Source organism: Piliocolobus tephrosceles, chromosome 11 (genome assembly GCF_002776525.5).
Source record: "Piliocolobus tephrosceles isolate RC106 chromosome 11, ASM277652v3, whole genome shotgun sequence".
Lineage (NCBI taxonomy): Eukaryota > Metazoa > Chordata > Mammalia > Primates > Cercopithecidae > Piliocolobus > Piliocolobus tephrosceles.
Window position 1 is genome coordinate 99,657,803 of NC_045444.1, and position 22,998 is coordinate 99,680,800.

At 38.5% G+C, this 22,998-nt stretch overlaps 1 protein-coding gene and 1 long non-coding RNA gene across 4 annotated transcripts in view; one reads left to right on the forward strand and one right to left on the reverse strand.

Annotated features, from left to right (window-relative positions):
• Positions 1-5,761: 5,761 nt before the first annotated feature.
• Positions 5,762-14,645, reverse strand: LOC116418971. The gene is made up of 3 exons (XR_004229201.1): positions 14,468-14,645; positions 8,418-8,581; positions 5,762-7,991 (listed from the first exon to the last, which is right to left on the reverse strand). It is a non-coding gene; the product is annotated as an uncharacterized LOC116418971 (long non-coding RNA).
• Positions 14,646-14,811: 166 nt separating this feature from the next.
• The window catches only part of SPAG16 (sperm associated antigen 16), a 1,175,325-nt gene continuing 1,167,138 nt past the window's right edge, over positions 14,812-22,998 (forward strand). Inside the window, exons 1-2 of one of the 3 annotated variants that reach the window (XM_023220360.1) lie at positions 14,812-15,052; positions 16,322-16,353. Coding sequence is in view for 1 of the 3 variants with exons in the window: in XM_023220353.2 (XP_023076121.1) it covers positions 14,917-15,052 (136 nt within the window). In the remaining 2 variants the exon portion in view is untranslated. The remainder of the gene's footprint in view (positions 15,053-16,321; positions 16,354-22,998) is intronic. The other 2 variants (XM_023220353.2, XM_023220369.2) reach the window with 2 other exon arrangements.

Genomic DNA, 22,998 nt, shown 5'->3' on the forward strand with positions numbered 1-22,998 from the left:
CAAAAGTGAACAAATGGGAAGGCCTAATATGTCTTAGGAAGGTTTACTATCATTTGGAAGTAACTTCTTCTAAAATTAATAATTTAAGTTATCGTTAGAATCCCAAAGTGTTTCATTAGGAGGGGGAAATGTATAAATTAATATTAATGTTTATTGCCTGAAAGAGCTTAAGAGAGTATGTTAAAGGACCAAGAAAAGGATCTTGACTTTCCAGTTACCAGAATATCAAAACTGAAAACCACTAAACACAAATCAGTATGACATTGGTATAGAGAAACCCCGGAAGTGGAGGTTGCAGTGTGTGAAGATTGCGTGACTGCACTCCAGTCTGGGCAACTAGAGCAAAACTCCGTCTCAAAAAAAAAAAAAACAAAACAAAAAAAAAACAAAACAAAGTACACAGAGTAATTACAATAATGGGTAACTAGCTTTAGAAAACAATTCTGAGTTTTACAGTGTGTATAAAGTCAGTATACAATTTGTAAATAAATGAAATATATGTAGATTTCTTAAAATTCTGTGGTTTTACTTGGATGAAGTGAAGAAAGCTTATGTTTTGGGAATTCCCTACTGAATATTGGAGAGAACAAAAAGAAAAGAAAGAAAATAGGAAAATGACGGATGACATTTTACAATATTGCAAATTGAAATGACAACAAGCATAAAAATGACACTATGTGGTTCACTATTTGTTGAGGAATGAAAACTAAAGTAATATTGAGATATCAGGTTACCCCCACAGAAGAATCAAACATTAAAGAGAAAGCTGTATGTGTATATATTACAGATAAAAATGTGAGGTTTTATAGTTTTTTGGGGAAAGCAATATGGGAATAGCCATTGAAATTAAAAACAAATACATCCTATGATCCAGCTCTTCTGTAATTCTCAGAAACTTTACTCTAAAAAGCAAAGCACCATTAACTAAAATTACATGTACATGAATTTTATTGTGATAGTGCTCATGGTGGCATTATATAGGGAAGATTAAATACATTCCATTATATGTACATGAAAGAATAAAATATAGCCACCTAATATAAACTGTATTAATGTAAGTTGACTTAGATGCTTTTCTGTGAGGTGTTTTTGAGTAAGAAAAGCAAGAGGAGAAAAGATAAATATAATGTCATCCATTTTTGTAAAACATAAAATAACCAAGAAGCCCTTTGTTTATTTTTATCTGAATATACATATTTGAATTATATGAATATCAATACTGCAAAGGGTCTGAGATTTTATTCTATTTGCAAACTAACAAGTTAGCCTTCTTATGTTGTACAGAATTTGATAGAAAACATGAGACTCCTGGGTCAGAAACTAAGAGCTTTATTACTCATGGCATAGCAAACAGAATGATCATTTTCATATTTGTAATAGTTCCCTTTGTCCTGGAGTCTCACAGGGGTCACATGGAAAGCCACCTGACATCTGCAGAAGAAGAGGATTGCATTATAGAATAGAACAATAGAGCCAAGGGTCCTGTACTTTTTGAGCAACAAAAAAACGTAGTATGCAGCAAAGAAGCTAGTTTCCCTCCTACTGGGAGCAAAAAGTTACCCAATAGGAAGTCAAGTTGTGATAGGGAGTCAAACCGTGGTCTCCTTGACCTATGTTGTTACCAATGTGACAAGAGAAACTGCTTGGTGTGAGAAAACTGGTAAGTCTTGCAATCTAGCCTACTTAGCAAGAACACGAAGTGATATTCAGGGGCCATTGTGAGCTGCAGAGGAGCATGAAGAAAAATATAGAACATGTATCATATTTTCAAAACAATTGACTTTGCAGGGAGTGAGTTGATGTAGGGGGGAGGGTAAGAAGATGTAGAAGAATGAAGCAAACAAAAAAGAAATGAAAAAGACTGCATTTAATAAATACATAATCACAAACATGTATATACATTTATGTATAATTATGTTTTAATTAAAAGTATAAGTCATGAATAATTTTTTTAAAGTTACATTCCCTGATATTTGGTCATTTTAATGTCTAATTTAAATACGTCAGTGGCTTCCTATTAATTTTAGGATAAAGTCTATATATAGTGCCTAAATACGGCTTGCAGTGATTTCCACATATAATTCCTGCTTAACTGTTGATCCTCGCCTTTAGCTGCAGCCATTGTTCTACACTGGACATTCTGCATATTTTGACTATGCCAGAGATCAAGAAGCAGGAAAAAGTATGCCGACTCATTGATGCTTACCTTCAGTGATATAACAGTTGATTTAGAAATGCGACACTATTGAAAAGATACATGTCTTCCCTTATTACAGCTCTGGAGTTTCATTGCTACTCCAAGGAATGGTAGGTACAAAAAGAGTTCTGCTAAAGGTATAAATAATTTTTACACATATGTTAATTAATGTTGGTCAAGCACTACAATCTAAGCATTTGCTTTTTAAAAGGTAATGATTTTTTGTTACTTTGAAGAAGTGCATCCATGTATACTAGCAGTAAGAAAACAGGAAGACAAGTTTTTCTACAAGAGTATTTCAGAATTCTCTCTGAAACTTTAATTGTGTTACATTTAAATTTTTAACATTTTAAAACCCAATCAATTATAAAACTCTAAATGGTAAATATTTTAGTATGTGTGTAAGAGAAGTTTTAATAATCAACACTAACTTGGGTTAAGGTATTCCAGAGACAGAAAATTTGAGGAGGAGCATTTCCTGCCGAGTGTGTGGTACATTCTTGACCCTTCCTCTCTGATCAGCTTCAATTAGAAAGAAAGGGGCAGGTGCAGTGGCTCACGCCTTCAATCCCAGTACTTTGGGAGGTCAATGTGGGTGGGTCATGAGGTCAGGAGTTCGAGACCAGCCAGACCAACATGGTGAAACCCCATCTCTACTAAAGATACAAAAAATTAGCTGGGCATGGTGGCACACACCTGTAGTCCCAGCTACTTGTGAGGCTGAGACAGGAGAATTGCTTGAACCTGGGAGGTGAAGGTTGCAGTGAGCAGAGATCACACCACTGCATTCCAGCCTGGGCGACAGAGCAAGACTCTGTCTCAAAAAAAAAAAAAAAAAAAAAAGAAAAGAAAAAAGAAAAAAGAAAAAGTATACAAGACTATACAAGCATGCATATTACCTTGCTTTACACAATTGGTGGCCTACTATACCTACTTTACAGCAAAATATATTTGAAAAGCCAAATGAAAAATGGGAAACATGTTTTTTATGAAGAAAAGAGATAATCACCTGAGAGGGAGAAAAACTGAATCATCACTCTCTTATTTGTTTAGAGTTTAGTGTAGATTAATGTGAGAACATCCTAACCCCGAAGGAACAGGTTATTTCCCAGGGAGCAGTTTTCTCTACTGTACGCAGAGACCAAAAGTAAGAGGAAAAGTGGTTCAAAGATGGAAAGGGTGAGGAGGGATATTGGTGAGCTTCACTACCAGGCTAATCCTCCCGCATCAGAGACAATTGCTTGCCCTAGGGGTGAAGACATCTTAGTCAGCACTGCTTAAACAAGGTAGTTTGTGCAGGATATGTATTCTGTATGCATCTGAGTTTTCTCAGTGCTCCCTCAGCAACTACTTCAAATGATTATTGTGGGATCAGATAAAACATTCCAGATACAGCATTCAGTATGTGTTAGCTGTCATTGTTCTAATAGTCTCAGCATTGGAAGACTAGCAAAAATCATGAAATTGCTCCTAATTCTTAAATTAGACTTTATCTTGTGCCCGCTCACCACACCAAGAAGTAGATGCCTTCATGGTGGCATCAGCAGAACTCAGGCATAACTGTATGGGTGACAGTTGTCTGGGAGTCCTTGGAGTGGTAGAGGGCAATTAGCTCAGTGCCCTTCACAGTAAGGTCAGGTAGAAAGACAGTGTCTCAGACACACTTTCCACATTACTTTTCACTCTCAGAAGCCAAAATTATGAGTGATCTTACTAAAGAGAGGCAGTTTTTCATGACTGAAGCTTTCTTAGAAAATAGAATATTTGTTTCCCTCTAAATTCAAATTTATAATAGAGTAGCCATTGGATTTTCTGGGATGTTTATTAAAAATCTGTGATCAACCAGCAATAATTTTCAACTTTCTCAGTCTCTGGGAACATTCATCCTTATTCAAATATTCCCTGGCTGCTAAGTTCACCCATCTGAATAGTTTATATTCTATTTCTTTTTAATGTTTCAAATGTTTCTATGTAAAAACAAAAAATGATTCCAAGGCACTGACTGTTTAAAGTATGTAAATATGAAAAAATGGTAATGAATTGGTAGATTTACATAAGTAAACTTTGTCTGGATATTGGAATTATTAAAGAATTTAAAAATAACATTGTGCTGTAAATGCAAGAGTAATGTTAGGTAATATTGATAGGATGTTAGTTTTCATAGTTTATAGTTAAAGTAGGGAAAATTGGAGCCTTCATAACTGTCAGCATAATTGTACGATCCTTGTCTCAGGAACCCTTTCTCCTGCTCTAGTTTGTCATCAGCAACCACTGTCTGTAAAGTTCTTGTGATATTCTTGTAAACACAAGTTATTTTTCTTCTACAAATTTTATGAAAACTTTACAATCATCTGCTTGTGCCTGATTAATTTATAAAGTTATTGACAAGGATTTATGAAATATGTAAGCCCTGAAAATCAGGGTGTGTCTGTGTCAGGTAGGAGGGTACTTCTAGACCTTAACTCAATTAACATCAAGGAAGTAATTTAGATTCAAAGTAGGGTTTAAAGCAAGTACACATATTGAACTGAAGAAGTGGCTTATCATAAAAAATATATATATTTTTGGGGCCTGGCATGGTAGCTCACACATCTAATCCCAGCAATTTAGAGGGCCAAGGTGTGAAGATTACTTGAGGCCAGGAGTTCAAGACCAGCCTGGGTAATGTAGTGAGATCCTGTCTCAAAAAAGAAAGAAAAGAAAAGAGAAAAAGCTGGGCATGGTGGCATGCACCTGTAGTCTCAGTTATTCCAGCTACTCAGGAGGTTGAAGTGGGAGGCTTGCTTGGGCTCATAAATTCGAGTCTGCAGTGAATTATGATCATGCCACTGCATTCCATCCTGGGTGACAGAGGGAGACCCTGTCTCTCTAAAAAAAAAATACATTTTTAATTAAAATCTGACTAACCCTTATGTATTTCACATATGAGTCTTAGCTTTCATTACTCTCATGTTTTCTGAATCTCTGATTTGTGTGGTTCTGTGCACAAAAATCTGTTTCAGCAGTCCTAGGATCTGACCAGCCTGGATGCAATGTACTAACTGGCCTATTCACTACCAAACTTGCTTTCCTACATCCAGGAAGGAAATGGAGCTAAAATGAGTTATCTTTTATACAGGGAACAATTCAAACTCTGCTTCCCATTATCCACAAAGAATTGAGCATAGCATTATATGCTTAGAAAAAAAATTCTTCTCCTTCTTTCTTTCCTTCCTTCCTTCCTCCCTCCCTCTTTCTCTCTCTTTCTTCTTTCTGGTAATATGCATAATTGCAGACATGCTAAGACATGTTAAAGTCAATCAGGGATTATACAATACTTTAGATAAATCTACTGTATTTCATGTATAGGATCTGACAACTGAGTAGCAGGAGAACATTGCAATGGCTGGAAGAAGGCTCTCTCCAGCAAGATTGTCTTGGAAATTGCTGTATACCCCACTGCATATCAAACAGTGAAATTTTCATAGGCAAGTCCCCACTGCTCAAAGTGGGTATCAGATGTGTGTTAAATGTTCACTGCTAGAATTGTCATAATGCTTTCCTAAGTCAGATTTCCATTTCTTTTTTAAATACATTTAAAACTTTTTATTTTGATAGAATTTTAGATTTACAGAAGAGTTACAAAGATAGTATAGCTTTACCCAGTTTTTCCATTTTTATTTTTTATTTTTAACTTTAAGTTAAGTTCAGGGGTGTTGTGGTACATATACACCATGGAATAGTTTACACCCATTAAAAAGAATGAGATCATGTCCTTTGCAGGGACATGGATAGAGCTAGAGGCCATTATCCTTAGCAAACTAACACAGGAACAGAAAACCAAATGTGGCATGTTCTCACTTGTGAGTGGGAGCTAAATGATGAAAACACATAGACACACAGAAGGGAACAACAGACTTCCATTTCTATCTACCTCTTTCTCTGCACAATTCTTCTGTCTTTCCAGTCATTGTCTTTGTTGCTGTCTTGACCACTCTTTCGAAGTCTTTCTCTTCTCAGTCTGTACATAGTGCCTGATGAGGAAGTGAACAAAATAGAGGAGGGTGCCCTGGACTTCAAAGGTAGCCCATTCAGTTTTCTCCTATGTATGAAAACAAACTGTATTTTTTCATCTGTGTGGTGAGAATAGCACTTTCAGGTCTGAATTCACAAAGGCACATCATATTAGCCCTTTCTGTATGTGGTAAGAATACTGAATATGAGGTCTACCCTCTCAACACATTTTAAAGTACACAATACAATGTTATTGTATATCAGATATTTTAAGAAAAAAACTCTTGGCAGCAAAATATATCTTCAAATAGTATGGAAGTAATGGTGATTCCACACAGAGTCAATTTACCAGGAGGTCTTGTTGAACTGCAAGTGACAGACAGCCCAACAGAAACTGACTTAAGCAAAAGGAATTTGTTGTTTTAAAAGAAAGGTCAATGGTGAGGCTTGTTTAAGGAAATGCTAGAATAAAGGTTCAAGCAACTTTTTAAAAATTAATTTTTTATTTCAGAATAGTTTTAGATTTAGCAATAAGTTGCAAAGATAATATAGAAAGTTCTCATATACTCATATTCAGTTTTCCCTACTATGAACATCTTACATCAATATGGTACATTTGTTACATCTAATGAACCATTATTGACACATTATTAGTAACTAAATAAAGTCCATACTTTATTCAGAAATCCTTAATTTTTACATAATATTCTCTTTTCCCTAGGATCCCACATTGCATTCAGTCAGCATACCTCTTTAGGGATCTCTTGGTTGTGACAGTTTCCCACTTTTCTTGTTTAATGATTGATATGTTTTGACTGTGTCCCCACCCAAATATCATCTTGAATTGTACTCCTGTAATTCCCACATCTTGTGGGAAGAACCCTGTGGGAGAAAATTAAATCATGGGGGTGGTTTCCCCCATACTGTTCTTGTGGTAGTGAATAAGTCTCACAAGATCTGATGGTTTTCAAAACAGGAGATCCCTGCACAAGCTCTCTTTGCCTGGTGCCATTGATGTAAGACATGACTTGCTCCTCCTTGCCTTTCACCATGATTCTGAGGCCTCCTCAGCCACGTGGAACTGTGAGTCCAATTAAACCTCTTTATTTTGTAAATTGCCCAGTCTCAGGTATGTTTTTATCAGCAGTATGAAAACAGACTAATACAGTAAATTGGTTCCAGGTGTGGGGTGTTGCTGAAAAGATAGCCAAAAATGTGAAAGCAACTTTGGAACTGGGTAACAGGCAGAGGCTGGAACAGCTTGGAGGGCTCAGAAAAAGACAGGAAAATGTGGGAAAGTTTGGAACTCCCTAGAGACTTCTTGAATGGCTTTGCCCAAAATGCTGATAACAATATGGACAATGAAATCCAGGCTGAGTTGGTCTCAGATGGAGATGAGGAACTTGTTGGGAACTGGGGCAAAGGTGACTCTTGTTATGTTTTAATAAAGAGACTAGTGGCATTTTGCCCCTGCCCTAGAGATCTGTGGAATTTTGAAATTGAGAGAGATAATTTAGCATATCTGGCAGAAGAAATTTCTAAGTAGCAAAGCATTCAAGAGGTGACTTGGGTGCTGTTAAAGGCACTCAGTTTTATAAGGGAAGCAGAGCATAAACGTTTGGAAAATTTGCAGCCTGATAATGTGACAGAAAAGAAAAATCCCATTTTCTGAGAAGAAATTCAAGCCAGTTGCAGAAACTTGCATAAGTAACAAGGAACCGAATGTTAATCCCCAAGACAATAGGAAAAATGCCTCCAGGGCATAATAGAGGTATTCATGGCAGCCCTTCCCATCATAGGCCTGGAGGTATAGGAGGAAAAAGTGGTTTTGAGGGCTGGTTCCAGGGTCCTCATGCTGTGTGCAGTCTAGGGACTTGGTGCCCTGTATCCCAGCTACTCTAGCCATAGCTGAAAGGTGCCAAAGTACAGCTTGGGCCATGGCTTCACAGGGTGCAAGCCTGAAGCCTTGACAGCTTCTGTGTGGTATTGAGCCTGCCTGTGCACAGAAGTCAAGAATTGGAGTTTGAGAACCTCTGCCTAGGTTTCAGAGAGTGTATGGAAATGCCTGGATGTCCAGGCAGAAGTTTGCTGCAGGAACGGGGCTCTCATGGAGAACCTCTGCTAGGGCAGTGCAGAAGGGAAATGTGGGATCAGAGCCCCCACATGGAGTCCCTGCTGGGGCACTGCCTAGGGGAGCTGTGAGAAGAGGGCCACCTGTCCATCATACCCCAGAATGGTAGATCCACTGATAGCTTGCACTGTGCACCTGGAAAAGCTGCAGACACTCAACACCAGCCCATGAAAGCAGCTAGGAGGGAGACTGTACCCTGCAAAGCCACAGGGGTGGAGCTGCCCAAGACCATGGGAACCCACCTCTTGCATCAGCTTGACCTGGATGTGACACATGGAGTAAAAGGAGATCATTTTGGAGCTTTAAGATTTGACTGCCCTGCTGGAGTTTGGACTTGCATGGAGCCTGTACCTCCTTTGTTTTGGCCAATGTCTCCCATTTGGAATGGCTGTATTTAGCCAATCCCTGTAACCCCACTGTATCTAGGAAGTAACTAACTTGCTTTTGATTTTACAGGCTCATAGGTGGAAGGGACTTGCCTTGTGTCAGATGATACTTTGGACTGTGGACTTTTAGGTTAATGCTGAAATGAGTTAAGACTTTAGGGGACTGTTGGGAAGGCATGATTGGTTTTTAAATGTGAGGACATGAGATTTGAGAGGGGCCAGGGGTGGAATGATATTGTTTGGCTGTGTCCCCATCCAAATCTCATCTTGAATTATACTCCCATAATCCCACATGTTGTGGGAGGAACCTGGTGGGAGATAATTGAATCATGGGGGTGGTTTTTCCCATATGGTTCTTGTGGTAGTGAATCAGTCCCATGAGATCTGATGGTTTTAAAAACGGGAGTTCCCTGCACTAGCTCTCTTTGCTTGCCACCATCAATGTAAGAAATTACTTGCTCCTTCTTGCCTTCTGCCATATATGAGGCCTCCCCAGCCACATGAAACTGTGAGTCCAGTTAAACCTGTTTCTTTTGTAAATTGCTCAGTCTTGCATGTCTTTTTCAGCAGTGTGAAAAGGAACTAACACAATGATGTTGATAGTTTTGAGAAGTACTGGGTAAGGTATGTTGTAGAGTTTCCCTCAACTGAGATTTATCTGATGTTTTCTCTTGATTGGTCCATGCTTATGGGTTCTGGGGAGAAAGATCACAGAGATGAAATGCCATTCTCATTACAAAATACCAATACCAACATGACTTATCACTGTTGATATTAATCTTGATCACCTGGGTGAGGTGGTGTTTATCAGCTTTCTGCACTGTCAAGTTGGGATTTTACTATACAAGAAACTCACTATGTGTAGTCTATACTCAAGGAATGTGCAGCTATGCTCCATCTCCTGGAATGTAGAGTATCTACATAAATTACTTGAAATTATTCATCACAGGAGATTTGTCCATTCTTCTCCATTCATTTATTTATCATTTAATCATCTATTTGTATCAGTATGGACTCATAGATATTTATTTTATACTTTGAGTTATACTTCAGTACTACTTTATTAATTTGGTTGCTCAAATCATCCTAGCTTCACCTACCTAGGACAATTGGCTTCTCTGTCCCTTTGACCTATGTCCATCACTTTGAGATTTTTTTTCAGAGGCGGGATCTTTTTTACTTTCTGGAACAGTAAGATCCTCTAGGCTCATCTTGTTTATTCCCCATCAAGCCCTAAAACCAGCCGTCTCTCCAAGGAGCCCTCTATCCTTTTAATTAGAAAATGGTATTAAAATCTAAAATCTGAAGTGCTCATTATAATGGGGGTGTTGTTGCTTCTAGGCCCTCTCAGCTGACAGAGCAAAGAAATACATGTGTGTATGCTACGGGTTCAAGTCATTGCATCTGGGCTCAAGTTTTCTCTTTCTTCACTCAGGTCTTCCATGCTGACTCAATTCTTAGATAGATAATTTCTTCGTTCTTGCAATCATGCTGGAGCAACTCCAGAACTAAGTCCCAGGGGGCAGAGTAAGAGTCCCCCAAAATTTCCAACAAATTCTTACCAAATCTAATTTGGCTCCTTTTAAGACACATACCAACTTCAGAACTGATCACAGTAGCCAAGAATAATGAGGTATTCTTTTGGGTTAAACCTGGAACATATGTTCCTTGCCAGAGACAGAGGATTGACCCTGTTTGAACTACGTGGGTTCAGAACACTAGAGAAATGAATTTTCAGTGGTTGTTGGTGAAAAAGGGAAATACATATGCTGTATGTTTGAAATGATAATTTTCCACCGTAGTCAATTAGTACTACTTCTATGAATTCAGAAATCTAAAATTGGCCACCACTTACTGTTATGTTTTGAAAGAAAATAAGATAGTTACTTTTATAAAAAGATGCATCAGTAAATGGCTTGGGCTCTATCTATAGCAAATGAATGCTCATAACTTCTGAAAATTGAATAGTACTTTACTATATTATTGCATGTAATTATTTTCTGCTTTAAAACTGCAAATACAAAGAGTACATCCATTGTCAGCTTCCTTTCTGGTTTTGCTTTTTAAAATAATTTCACTTTTACATAAATGGAGCATTTAGGCTGGGAGGAGATAAAATTTGTTGTCTTTTGTGGTTGTTGCTTTATTTCTACTGTCTCCATTGGTTTTCTTTATTTACATTTTTCAGTAATACATTCAAAGGGAAAGTAGATAGTTTGCTGTTCATTCATCAAAATATTAAGGCGCTTTTTTTTCCACTCCAAGGAAGTCTGTGCAGTATATTAAAAAGGAAATATTATAGGATGGAAAGACATTATAACTCAAACAATCACTTTGATCTGAATTTTTTGTTTTTTCTTAGTAAAGCGTTCACACTTCTTTTTAATTAAACTAGTTATTAACAGAATAAAAATTCAAATGTAACAAATTTATTTGCAAATTTGTTCCTTGAAAATACATGGATATCAGCAGTCTTCCTAAAAGGTTACATCATGTTTTTATTTGAATGCAATTATTGGTTCTGTTTATATTTGTTAAAATTATTTTTTTGCTTTTATTTCATTGCTTTTCAGACCATTGTGGAGACCAAAAGGTTTACAAAATAAAATGTTAATGTAGCTTTAATTGGAATTTTTAAAACCACTTCTACTTAGGTCCCTGTGAAATGTGTTTCAAATTATAGTTGAACCACACATATCTTGGGTGACTTCCAATTTTGAAATCCATGAAATGGATATAATCAAATTAGTAACTCTGAATTAAAACTTTGGCTACTTGAAACTTCATAGAATTAGACTTACAGGTTTTCATTTTTTTGAGGAGTGTAGTTAATGATACTTCTTTCAGTCTTAAGTCTTCTGTTTTTGAACTCTTTGGAGAAGATTTTTTTCCCATTTCTCCTCTGCATTAAGCAGTGGATATTGGTCATAATTTATTCATTTTATATGACCCTATTAAACTCTTTCCCTTTTTTGAGTGCTGCATATTTCTTTCTCTTTTCTCTCTTTTCCTCCTTCCCTCCTTCGTTCCCTTCCTCCCTTCCTTCCTTTTTTTCCTTCCTTTCTTTATTTCTTTTTTTTTTGGGGTGGGGGATGGAGTCTTGCTCTGTCGCCCAGGCTGGAGTGCAGTGGCATGATCTCAGCACACTGCAACCTCTGCCTCCTGGGTTCAGGTGATTCTCCTGCCTAGCCTCCTGAGTAGCTGGGACTACAGGTGTGTGCCACCACACCCGGCTAATGTTTTGTATTTTTAGTAGAGACGGGGTTTCACCATGTTAGCCAGGATGGTCTTGATCTCCTGACCTTGTGATCCATCTGCCTTAGACTCCCAAAGTGCTGGGATTACATGTGTGAGTCATCGTGCCTGGCTGAGTGCTGCATATTTCTAAAAATATTTAAGTTTTATCTTAAATTGTTTCTGTATGTTTAAGTTTCTTACAAATATAATATCCAATAAGCTTGCATATTCATTCAATATTTTAAGCAAATTTTATTAACGATTATTTACTGAAAACATTTGATATACCAGACATGGTTATAAGTGCTTTTCACATATTTCGTTTAGTCTTTATATTTTAGTAAGGTAGGTATTAAAATCTCTGGTTTACAGAACAGGAAACTAAAGGCTCAGAGAACTTAATTAAGGTCATACAGAAGAGGCAGGAGACAAACATCTGTAGAAGATGACACACTACATCTAAAATGTCAGAATGATGAGCCATTGTAACAAACAAAAACAAATAAAAGTAAACAGTAATTGTTCTGAGAGATCCTCCTTCATGTCTTTTATGTTCCTACATGTCTTGCTGGATATGCCAAAAATGTAAGGCCTTGACCACTCCTTACTCCAGTCATTTGTGAAGGCTGGATTTACAGGAAACAACCTTGAGAGATGAGGTAATGCCTTCTTCTGAAACAAAGAGCAACCTTTCTATAAAAGCAGTGGATTCTCCAATGTCAGAATTCTTCTCCTGTATTTTCAGCCTCCTGTAATTGTTCCTTAATTTAATGAGCACTCAGGAAATGTGTGATGTGAGAACTCAAGGACAAAGAGTAGAGTAGTAAAAGAATAGGTACCAGGAATGAATTATCCAACTATTATATCTACCTGTGACCCTTGATTATTCTAAAAAAATAAAATCAAACACATTTAATAGAAATAACAGCTAACATTTCTTAGTGTCTTCTATGTTCCTGGTAAGTTCTTAATGCTTTATGTTGCTTTACCCCTTGCAACAGCACTTTGAGGTAGGTAATATTGTTGTCTTTGTTCTACAAATGATGAAACTAGGGCCCAGAGGCATTAAGTAGTAGTTTGCCCAATGTGTCATAGCTAGTAAGTGATGGAAGCAGGCTCTGAAAGCTGTCTCTCTGGCTCTGACACAGGTAGTCTCAAACACCTCCTTAGGAAGTTACTGCTATCTTTTGGTAATAAATGGGAGCTTTTATGGGATCACTGGCTTCCAGTTTTCATCAAGAAATGTAGAATGAAAAATAATACCATCCGCCCTAGCAATCCCATTACTGGGTATATACCCAAAGAAATAGAAATTGTTCTACCATAAAAACACATGCACATGCATGTTCATTGATATTCATGATAACATAGTCATGGATTCAACTCAAATGCCCATCAATGGACTGGATAAAGAAAATGTGGTACACATATACCATGGAATACTATGCAGCCATAAAAGAATGAGATCATGTCTTCTCAGGGACATGAATGGAGCTGGAGGCCATTATCCTTAGCAAACTAATGCAGGAACAGAAAACCAAATACTGCATGTTCTTACTTATAAGTGGGAGCTAAATAATGAGAACAAATGGACACAAAGAGGGAACAACGGACACTGTGGCCTACTTGAGGAGGAGAGTGGGAGGAGGGAGAAGATCAGAAAAAATAACTATTGGGTACTACACTTAGTACCTGGCTGACGAAATAAGTTATACACCAAACCCCTGCGACATGAGCTTACCTGCACATGTACCCCTGAACCTAAAACAAAATTAAGGGGGGGGAAAAACCCAAATATTTGCAAGGAAAAGGGCCTTGAATTTGCTTCTGATACATACGCAATATAACCTGAGGAAGATCCTCTCATAGCAATAAGACTACACATGATCGGGCAAGTGTCAACTATATACATTTGTTAGGACCAAATTTGTAGCTCATAATTTTTATGCAACTGTTTTTAACTTGGCGAGAATCAATGCTACAAATACTATTCCAAGTCTTAGTATGTGGAACCGAACTCAAAACAGATGTCCAGCTTAATGCATTAAAGGTCACAAGAAAGGACTTGACAAAGCTGAACACCATAGTTCTTTATTGCTAAGCGTCTGGTAGTTCCCTTGGGTCAGTCTTTCAATTATGATTTCTAGAACTTTATTTTTTCATTTTAAAAAAAATTCTAGGTGTTGGCCGGGCGCGGTAGCTCAAGCCTGTAATCCCAGCACTTTGGGAGGCCGAGACGGGCGGATCACGAGGTCAGGAGATCGAGACCATCCTGGCTAACACGGTGAAACCCCGTCTCTGCTAAAAACTACAAAAAACTACAAAAAACTAGCCGGGCAAGGTGGCGGCGCCTGTAGTCCCAGCTACCCGGGAGGCTGAGGCAGGACAATGGCGTGAACCCGGGAGGCGGAGCTTGCAGTGAGCTGAGATCCGGCCACAGCACTCCAGCCTGGGTGACAGAGCGAGACTCCTTCTCAAAAAAAAAAAAAAAAAAAAAAAAAATTCTAGGTGTTGAGAACTCACCTTTTCTACTAGTTTTCCCTGGGAACACTTGGGGATCCACAAACATCTGAAATTAGAGGACTGCTAATGGGCAAGAATCAAGAGAAAGGTAATTCAGAGACGACAACGAAGTGGGAAAGAAATTATAGGGTCAAAGCGAAAGAAAACCAAGCTGCTTGGGTGGGAAGGTGCAATGCAAGCCAATTGTTTATTGTATCTTGTCCGCTCCGAGAGCTGCGCCTGAGCTCTCGCGTTAACTAGGCAACAACGTTGCCACGGTAACCGGGAGGCCCGGGAAGGCGACAGCTACTAGGACTTCTGGCAACCCTTCCGTGTCTGGGCTCCCGTGGGGCGGGGTGAGAGATGCCGGGATCTCGCGAGAGCTGCCTGGGGCCGTTAGGCAGCGTCTTCGCTGTTGCCCTTAGGGACGGCTGTGGGCCGGCAGGTGGCTGGGGCTCTGAGCGCCAGAGATGGCAGCTCAGCGAGGGATACCGAGCTCTGCCGTGAGGGTGCTGGAAGAGGCGTTGGGCATGGGTTTGACGGCAGCTGGGGACGCGAGGGACACGGCGGACGCAGTGGCGGCTGAGGGCGCCTACTACCTGGAGCGTATCCTTCCCGTGGAGGCGCGGCTTGCTGCGCTGTCGGGTAATGGGTGTTGGGAAGAAGGCGAGGGCCTCCCACTGGGGGCGCCTTTTGAGCCTTGGGGCCACCCCCCGGAGGAGACTTTGTTGGACTGCAAGGCGCTGTTTTTGCCACCACAGTCTTCCTGAGAGCCACTCACTGAATTTCTCGCCCTTAGTAGCGCAGGGTGTCCCCTACTTGTTAGAAGAGTTGGGAGACCTTCCAAGGCCTCATACTTAGTAACCACTCAGTACAGGGTTGCTTTTTATGTTAAGGCAGCACAGAAAATTGCTTCAACCCTCCTTGCAAATAATGGATTTCCTAAGTAAGCCCTCAGTCTTTCAGAAAGCCGTCCCAATAAATTCAACGGAGGAACGTTAGGAGACTAGGGAAAGACCCCTGCCGTTGGACTTGAAGAAGCTGAAGCTCAGAATACCCAACCCACGATGCAGTTGGATGGTCGGTCCAGTTAATGCTTAAATGCTTAGTTTTGATAGCATTATCTTCCTGGGTAGTTCCAAGTTTAACTATTTAATAATAATAATAGTATAGTTGCTTTCTTTTTTTTTTTTTCTTGAGCAAATAATGATCTGGTGAACTACACAGCTCAGAGATGTTAGGAAGAAAGCAGATAGTGATTAACGATTTTTACCGGAAGTAACAGAACAATTGAATAACCATGTGCGGATAATTAGGTCCACTATTTCTTGTGTAAGGCTTTAGAACTCCCTTCCTCTAGTTATATAGATTAATCCCTACTAGGGAGACGGGGAGGGTTCATGAGAAAAAGACATCTAAGTCCTTTATTCAGGCAGTAAGAAAGAGATGATTATCTGTTCAGTTCTTAAAGATACCAAGGAAAGTCCAAAATCTGCCAAATCTCATTTTTTTTTGTCCAACTGTAATACTCCCCGGCTTTAATTCAAGATTTCAGAAATCCAGCAATGATTCATTTTGTGAGCTTTGACAAGCCGATTAACCTGTCCTGATTCAGCCTCAGTACACATCCACACTACAGAGTGCTGTGAAGAATTTAGTTGAAAGATTAAAGAAAATATGTATTATTTTATTGGGTGCCAAAATGACTTTTACAGGAATAGAAATTCGAATCGCTTGAAATCAATTTGAAAGAAATATGTGGGTGCTTTAGTGTCATAAGTGAGGTTTTATATTGTTTTCATAGATCTAATAGGCTGTCTTTTCCAGTAATATTCCTCTTTAAGTTTAACAGCGATTTTCATAGTTCTTCCTAAGCGTATCTGTGTCAGTGCCCTCGCTACTAAATGGTAACCAGGCATCTTGTAATTTTGTTTGCATTAAAATTATTTCCGTAAACACATAGTTTAATTGTTAACATGAGATTGACACAATGAGGTAACTTTTTGCAAACATCTTTGTGAAATAAATGGTAGGAGTCTAACATGACAGAACTTTCAGCAATGAAAATCAGGTTTGCTTAATTTGCAGGGAGCTCACTGAGTCCCACCTGCCAAGATGTAGCAGTTTGCAAACCTGTCTTACAAAGACTTCTTCAAATAATCACACTTACTTGAACTTTAATACATATAAGCAACTGTAACTTTTTAGGATTCTACTATCCACTGTGTGAATTATCCAACCCATTTACTTTTCTTCTTTCTTTGCTTGACTGACTACTATTTTGTATTTTAACCAACGGGTAGTCAGGGGATACACAGTTAAACATTTAACCAGTTAATTTTGCTATATTCCATGCTGAGGGAAGAGGTTTAGTCATTTCAACTCCCAGTTGAAATGAAGTTTGAGGATTGCTTGTGAATACCAATTTTTCCTGTTTCCCTGGGCTCTCTTCACATGGTTAATTAAGAGTTGCCTGTGTAATGTTATTTGGCATTGTTTCTTAAGGCAATTATGATCGTTGCTAAAGTGAGACTTCTTTTGGTTAAAAGTTTTTGCTTTCAGGTAATTTAATCGAGCTATTGTGGTGGGTAAATAAAAGTTATAATATGCACAGATGAATCAGAAATCTGATGTCCTCTGCTTCCCACATATACTCAATGACTTCTAATCTGCATTTGGTCTGGACTTCCCTTTTTTATGACTGAACAGATGCTCCTAGTACATTAGACAATGATCTATCAATACCGAGCAAGACTTTGAAAGAAGTTGACTTGAATTCTTTAGGAAATCTCTCATTTTTCTGCTTTTAAATACTAAAATATGAAGAATATGATTAGACTAATGTCCAAACCAGAAACATAGCCAGGATCCACCTTGTGGGGGGGACATTAATAAAGGTCCCATGTCCTTTATGATGGTTTACACACTGTGTTCAGGAAAAAGAGTTCTTACCTTGCAACACTCCTTCCCTGTAATCTCCTAGCTATAACAGTGCCACCTATTTCTCTTCTAAGGAACCTCAGAATATCATTGCTTTTATGTTTTAGACTTCAACAAGGTGAGATACAAACATACATGACATTGTTCTTAGCTATTGTCAGAACACTAAGAAATTGAGTTATGGAGTACATGAATCCTCTCTAGAACCCATCATTAGAAAAATACTTGCAGCATTGTAAAATATAAGGTGAGATTTTAGCTATGTGATAGATATGTAAAGGGTCAAGTAGGTATCTCCAGAACCTAGAAAGAAGGTTGGTTGTCTTTTGTGAATGAATGAATCTCTTATTAGAAATCAACACAACTTGGGTGAGGTTTTCAATTGCAGTGAGGAAGGGCTGCCTATGAATGTGTGGCTGCAGACATTTGGGACTGCCCACTTCCAATTGGAAGGCCAGAATGAATTTGTACTAAGAAAGCTAAGGGTTAATTGATTTTGTTGTTCCTTGTCTAAAGAGACTTTGTTCAAGGAGGAGTAAATGAATACGTGGACCCAAGGAAAGTGGAGCCTCAAGGTATTGTTTTTGTTACGTATCTCCCTCTACATGGACGTCTGGCTCCTCTAGCTTTTGATTATTTCCTCTCTCTAGGCATTCTAATACTAAGGATTTGGCTTTTTAGATGATAGGTGTAAGTTTACTTGCCATTGAAAAGGTCTCCCCAACCCCCGGCAGCAATTTCTGAGAGTTGAGTAAGTTTAAGCCAGTTCTGTGAACCTAATCAGCTCTGGATGGAGTCCCAAAGTCAACTCTTTCTGAAACTCCAAAATTAAGGACTCTAGACCCTGAAATACGAGGATCACACTAGACTGATGCCCTTATCTGAGATACTGAGGACTGTAATTGAAGTAGCAAGCCTATAGATAAATATCTTAACCTCTACCATGCTACGTTTAAAAAAAAAGTATTTTTTTAAGAGATGAGGTATTGCTCTGCTACCCAGGCTTGAGTGCAGTGGCATGATCATAGCTCACTGCAGCTTCAAACTCCTGGGCTTGAGCAATCTTCCTACCTCAGCCTCCTGAGTAGCGGGAACTGCAGATGTGCGGCACCATACCCAGCTAATTTTGTTTGTTTGTTTGTTTTTGTGTTTGGTAGAGATGGGGGTCTCACTCTGTTACTCAGATTGGTCTCGAACTCCTGTGCTCAAGGCATCCTACTGCCTTGGCCTCCCAAAGTGCTGGAATTGCAGACATGAGCCAATGTACCAGTTTGCTGTCTTCTTAAGTAACTGTTCTATCTAGTCTTTCACTGCAATAGTAATGTTCACTGATAACTTTAATTAAAATTGAAATTTTCCTTATTTTATTGTATTTTATTTTTTGAGACGTCACCCAGGCTGGAGTGCAGTGGCACGATCTCGGCTCTCTGCAAGCTCAGCCTCCTGGGTTCATGCCATTCTGCTGCCCCAGCCTCCCGAGTAGCTGGGACTATAGGGACCTGCCACCACACGTGGCTAATTTTTTTTTTTTTTTTTCGTATTTTCAGTAGAGACGGGGTTTCACTGTGCTAGCCAGGATGATTCGCTTCGGCCTCCCAAAGTGCTGGGATTGTAGGCGTGAACCACCGCACCTGGCCTTTCATTTTTTAAAATTTACTGTATGGTTTTTAACTTTTTTTTTTTAAAGCTAAACATTGTAGTTAAGTAAAACATTTAGAAAGGTGGATGCATAGATTTCTTTTTCTTTTTTAAAACTAACATTCTCTTAGATACATGTTAGCCACTTTTTCTTCTGTTATAAAATGGTACTTCTCTGAAATGTTTGTAGTATTAAGTGAAAAGACATTTCTAAAATCCTTAATAATTGTTATGAATCCTAATAGTGTATTTCTTATCACTGGAACTTTACACATGGGTTCTTAGATATTAGAACATACATACCCTATGTATATTCAGATGAAAAGGATACACAACCTGCATGTAGACAAAGAACTATGTTACTAAATCCAGAGTGTGGATATTCACCTGTGTGAAAGTCATAGGCTATTTGGAGAGAAAAAAATGTGTTTTGCTCTGTGTCCTTTAGTCAGATGTTAATGTGCAGGTGACTCACCTGTGGATCTTTAAATGAAGATTCTAATTCAATAAGTCTGGCAAGGGGGCTGAGCTTCTGCGTTGCTAAGAAGCTTCCCGGTGCTGCCGGTGCTGCTGGTCCAAGGACTGTAATTGAAGTAGCAAGCCTGTAGATAAATATCTTAACCTCTAGCCTTTATATTTTCAGATAGAAATATCACATGTAGAGCCCATATCTTTGGATCTCCTGGCTTAGAAGTTGGAAAGACTTACACCATCAGCTTCCATGAGCACTATGAGTCTTATATGCTGAACAGAAGTTATTTTCCAGTTATAAAGGTAGAAGATACGCAATAGCTATCTAGAACAGGAGTGGCCAGTACATTTCCACTCTTACCAATTCTGTTGAATTGGTAGTGGCTCCCTGGTATAGGATATTAATAAGAATTCTGAGTCCTCATGAAGACTGTGTGGTAAAAACTGCAGGGAGCAATTGGCAAAAGGGAATGTGACCACAAGCATGCTAGCTACCTTCCATTTTTGTCTATATTATTCAGTTATTTAAACTGGCCTTCCTAAGAAAGGGACCAAGACTATGATATTTGCTATTTACAGTATTTTTATTTCAGCTTAATAAGTAAAATGTTGATCATGGAAGATCCAGGCTAGATTTTAGATTGCCTCTGTGTACGTTGGCTCTGCAGTGATGGCAACAATTACAAAATGATTTCTGTCTATAGTAGCTTTGGGGAATCATGTAAAATAGAATTAGCTGTATGTTTCACTCCAGTTCTTTATAAAGATGCTGCTGCTGCTGCTGGCAGTAAACACTACCTACAAATGCAGCAGTGGAAGAGACCAGTGTGTAAGGTACTTTGTATGCTGCTCACATCTGAAAATTGTTCATTGGTTTCTGGCTCTGGTTCATTTGTGGAATGTTATTTGTCTCTCCCTCATACCAGTTGGCACCTCAAGCTCTGCGCCACTAGGCCAACCAAAATGTCTCACTGAGGTTTCTGGCAGTTGTGTTCTCTGTAGTACTGTGATGGGCTTAGGGCTCCCTGGCAGTTTCAGTATGGGTATTACATTTTCCTATTTTCTGAAAAGATTGACAGTATCAGGATCTGGTGCAGGCTCTGCTAGTGCAGAAACTATGAGATAGTTCACCCATGGTGACCAAATACCAGGGAACTAATTCATGCTATGAAACTCACAAGTGCTACTAAATTCCTTCCAGAGCAAATGGAGATTTGGGAGGAATGGGAGCCTCAGTCTGTGTCTAGGTTATGACTAGGAATACAGAACCTGGTCTGAACTTGGATGTTCCTGTAGGCTGTGGCTTCAGGGCAGGGAGAAAAGGGGAGCCATGGACGCTACCCTAGGCAAGAGCAGTCTAGAAAACCAGGCACAGTATTAAGTGTCAAGTCAATGCCAAGTGTGCAGATAGGTAAGAACCAGATATGAGGGGAACAGATGGGGCAGAAGAAAATTTTGAAACTGAAATTCACCAGTGTTCTTCGAAGGAATACTAGGCAGTTAGAGGGAAGGGAGTTTTGTAAGGGCTCAAAGGCAGCTTGACGTTAAGAAACTGGTTTTAGGCCAGAATGCTAACTTATTATTTCAGTAGAAAAATAACTTTGCATGAGAACTGTGATTAGCTTAATTGTATGGATGTTTCCTAGAGAGTAGGATCACCTAAGAGATTAAATTACGGATGAGAAAGTTGCTCAGTGAAAGTAAAACCAGAGTATACAGAGTTTTATCATTCTTGACGAATTAACCTTTTCTACTCTGGCAAGATTGCTATACAAAACAATGCTTTCCAAAGTTTTTCACATACAGTACTCCATCCATCCTACTTCACTCTGCCTTTTATGCTGTCCCAAGGGCCGAGGGGATTGATATCTCTACGATGCACTATTCTTTTTGTGAGAACCCAAGAATGTCATTTATCTCGGGCTTTGGAACCAGATATTGCTGGATATCTGTTGAGAAACTCATCTGTTTTCATTGGGTCGATACAGAGATAGTGTCTGATTCCATGTCCCTTTTTACCCTAGTTACTGGGAAGCTTAGAGTCAAATCTGGGGGTTATTTTTAAACAATCTTGTGAGACCTATGGTATGTGCGGCATCTTAATCTTATTTCTATAATACTATTTTCTTTTCTCCTTCAAATTCCACATTCATTAATTGTCACATTTTGTATAGTGTGTATATTTGCAAACTGCTACAGAATCACTTTAGGATCAGTTTGTGCACCTGTCCCTATTGCCAGCTAGCTAGCCAGGTAAACAGATGCATACAAACATAAGTGTCAAAGTACATTTATGTCTTTAATAACATCGTGACATTTAAACTGAGTTGCCTTTGGGAAATTTTAAGTATAAATTATATTGTGGATACATAAAAATCAAAATATGTATCTTCCTAGTTTGATTGTTTTGTCCACTACCTGACTTATTGTCTCATCAATCTCTTGCCCTTGGTTAGATTTCATTTTGAGTCTGTAGTCGGTAGCTCTTTTCTGTTTCTGTTTCCTCTGGGGGTCTTCAAATTGAGCTATTTGTGTGATTTGATTTACCTGTTATTAATGTAATACTTGAGAGTTTTTGGAAAAAAATAGGTGAGTTCATTTCCTAGGATATTTGTAAAAAAATATGGTGTATTCCTATTGTCTCATTGTAGAAACAGTATGATGTAGCAGCAAATTTATGGCATTTGTATCTCAGGAATTTATCTTTGTCATTCACAGCTATGTGATCTTGAGCAAATCTTTTAATCTCTTATTCAGTTTCTTCATTTTTAATTTAGAGATGACTGTATTTGTGCCATTTGACTTCATTGGGTTGTTGTGAGAATAAATATTGTTTTGGTCCATGTGAAAATACTTTTAACCTTTGTAAAATGGTATTTATGTTTTCTCTTAATCTTTTTTGATTGTGGGAAAGTAATACATTTAGGTGATAAAAAAGCCATTGTCTAGAATGTTTGCTGGGTAGGAGTATATAAGTGTTGTTTGATATTTTCTATGCTTTCAGGACAAATCACTTTTTTTCTGCTGTATATTGCCATGTGACATCTTCCTCATATAATCTTATCAGTGGTTGGCTTATTTACAACTTTAAAGTCTATCCAGAAGATTTTAGAGTATTCTTTTTGAAATTATTATAATGTGTACATGGTGAAGGATGGCATTGCTTTTCGGAAGACATACAAATGACTGTATACAAAATTACTTTCTAGGAGCTGTCTCTCAGAAGGGGTCATGCTTTTTCATTGAAAAGAGGTTGACTTCCTCTAGCTGAACCTTCAGAAATTTTATGTCATGTAAAACTATCAGAAATATATAAATCTATAACTGGAGGGAAATTTAAAATGTCTTTTATTCATTTTAACATACGGGGGAACAGCAGCATGAGAAATATAAGAGATTTTTTTTCCATAGATACTCTTTCCAGAGTGAGAAAAGAAATGACAACAAATACTTGTGTATCATTTACTATAAGCCAGGCACTAATCTAAATGCTTTACATATAT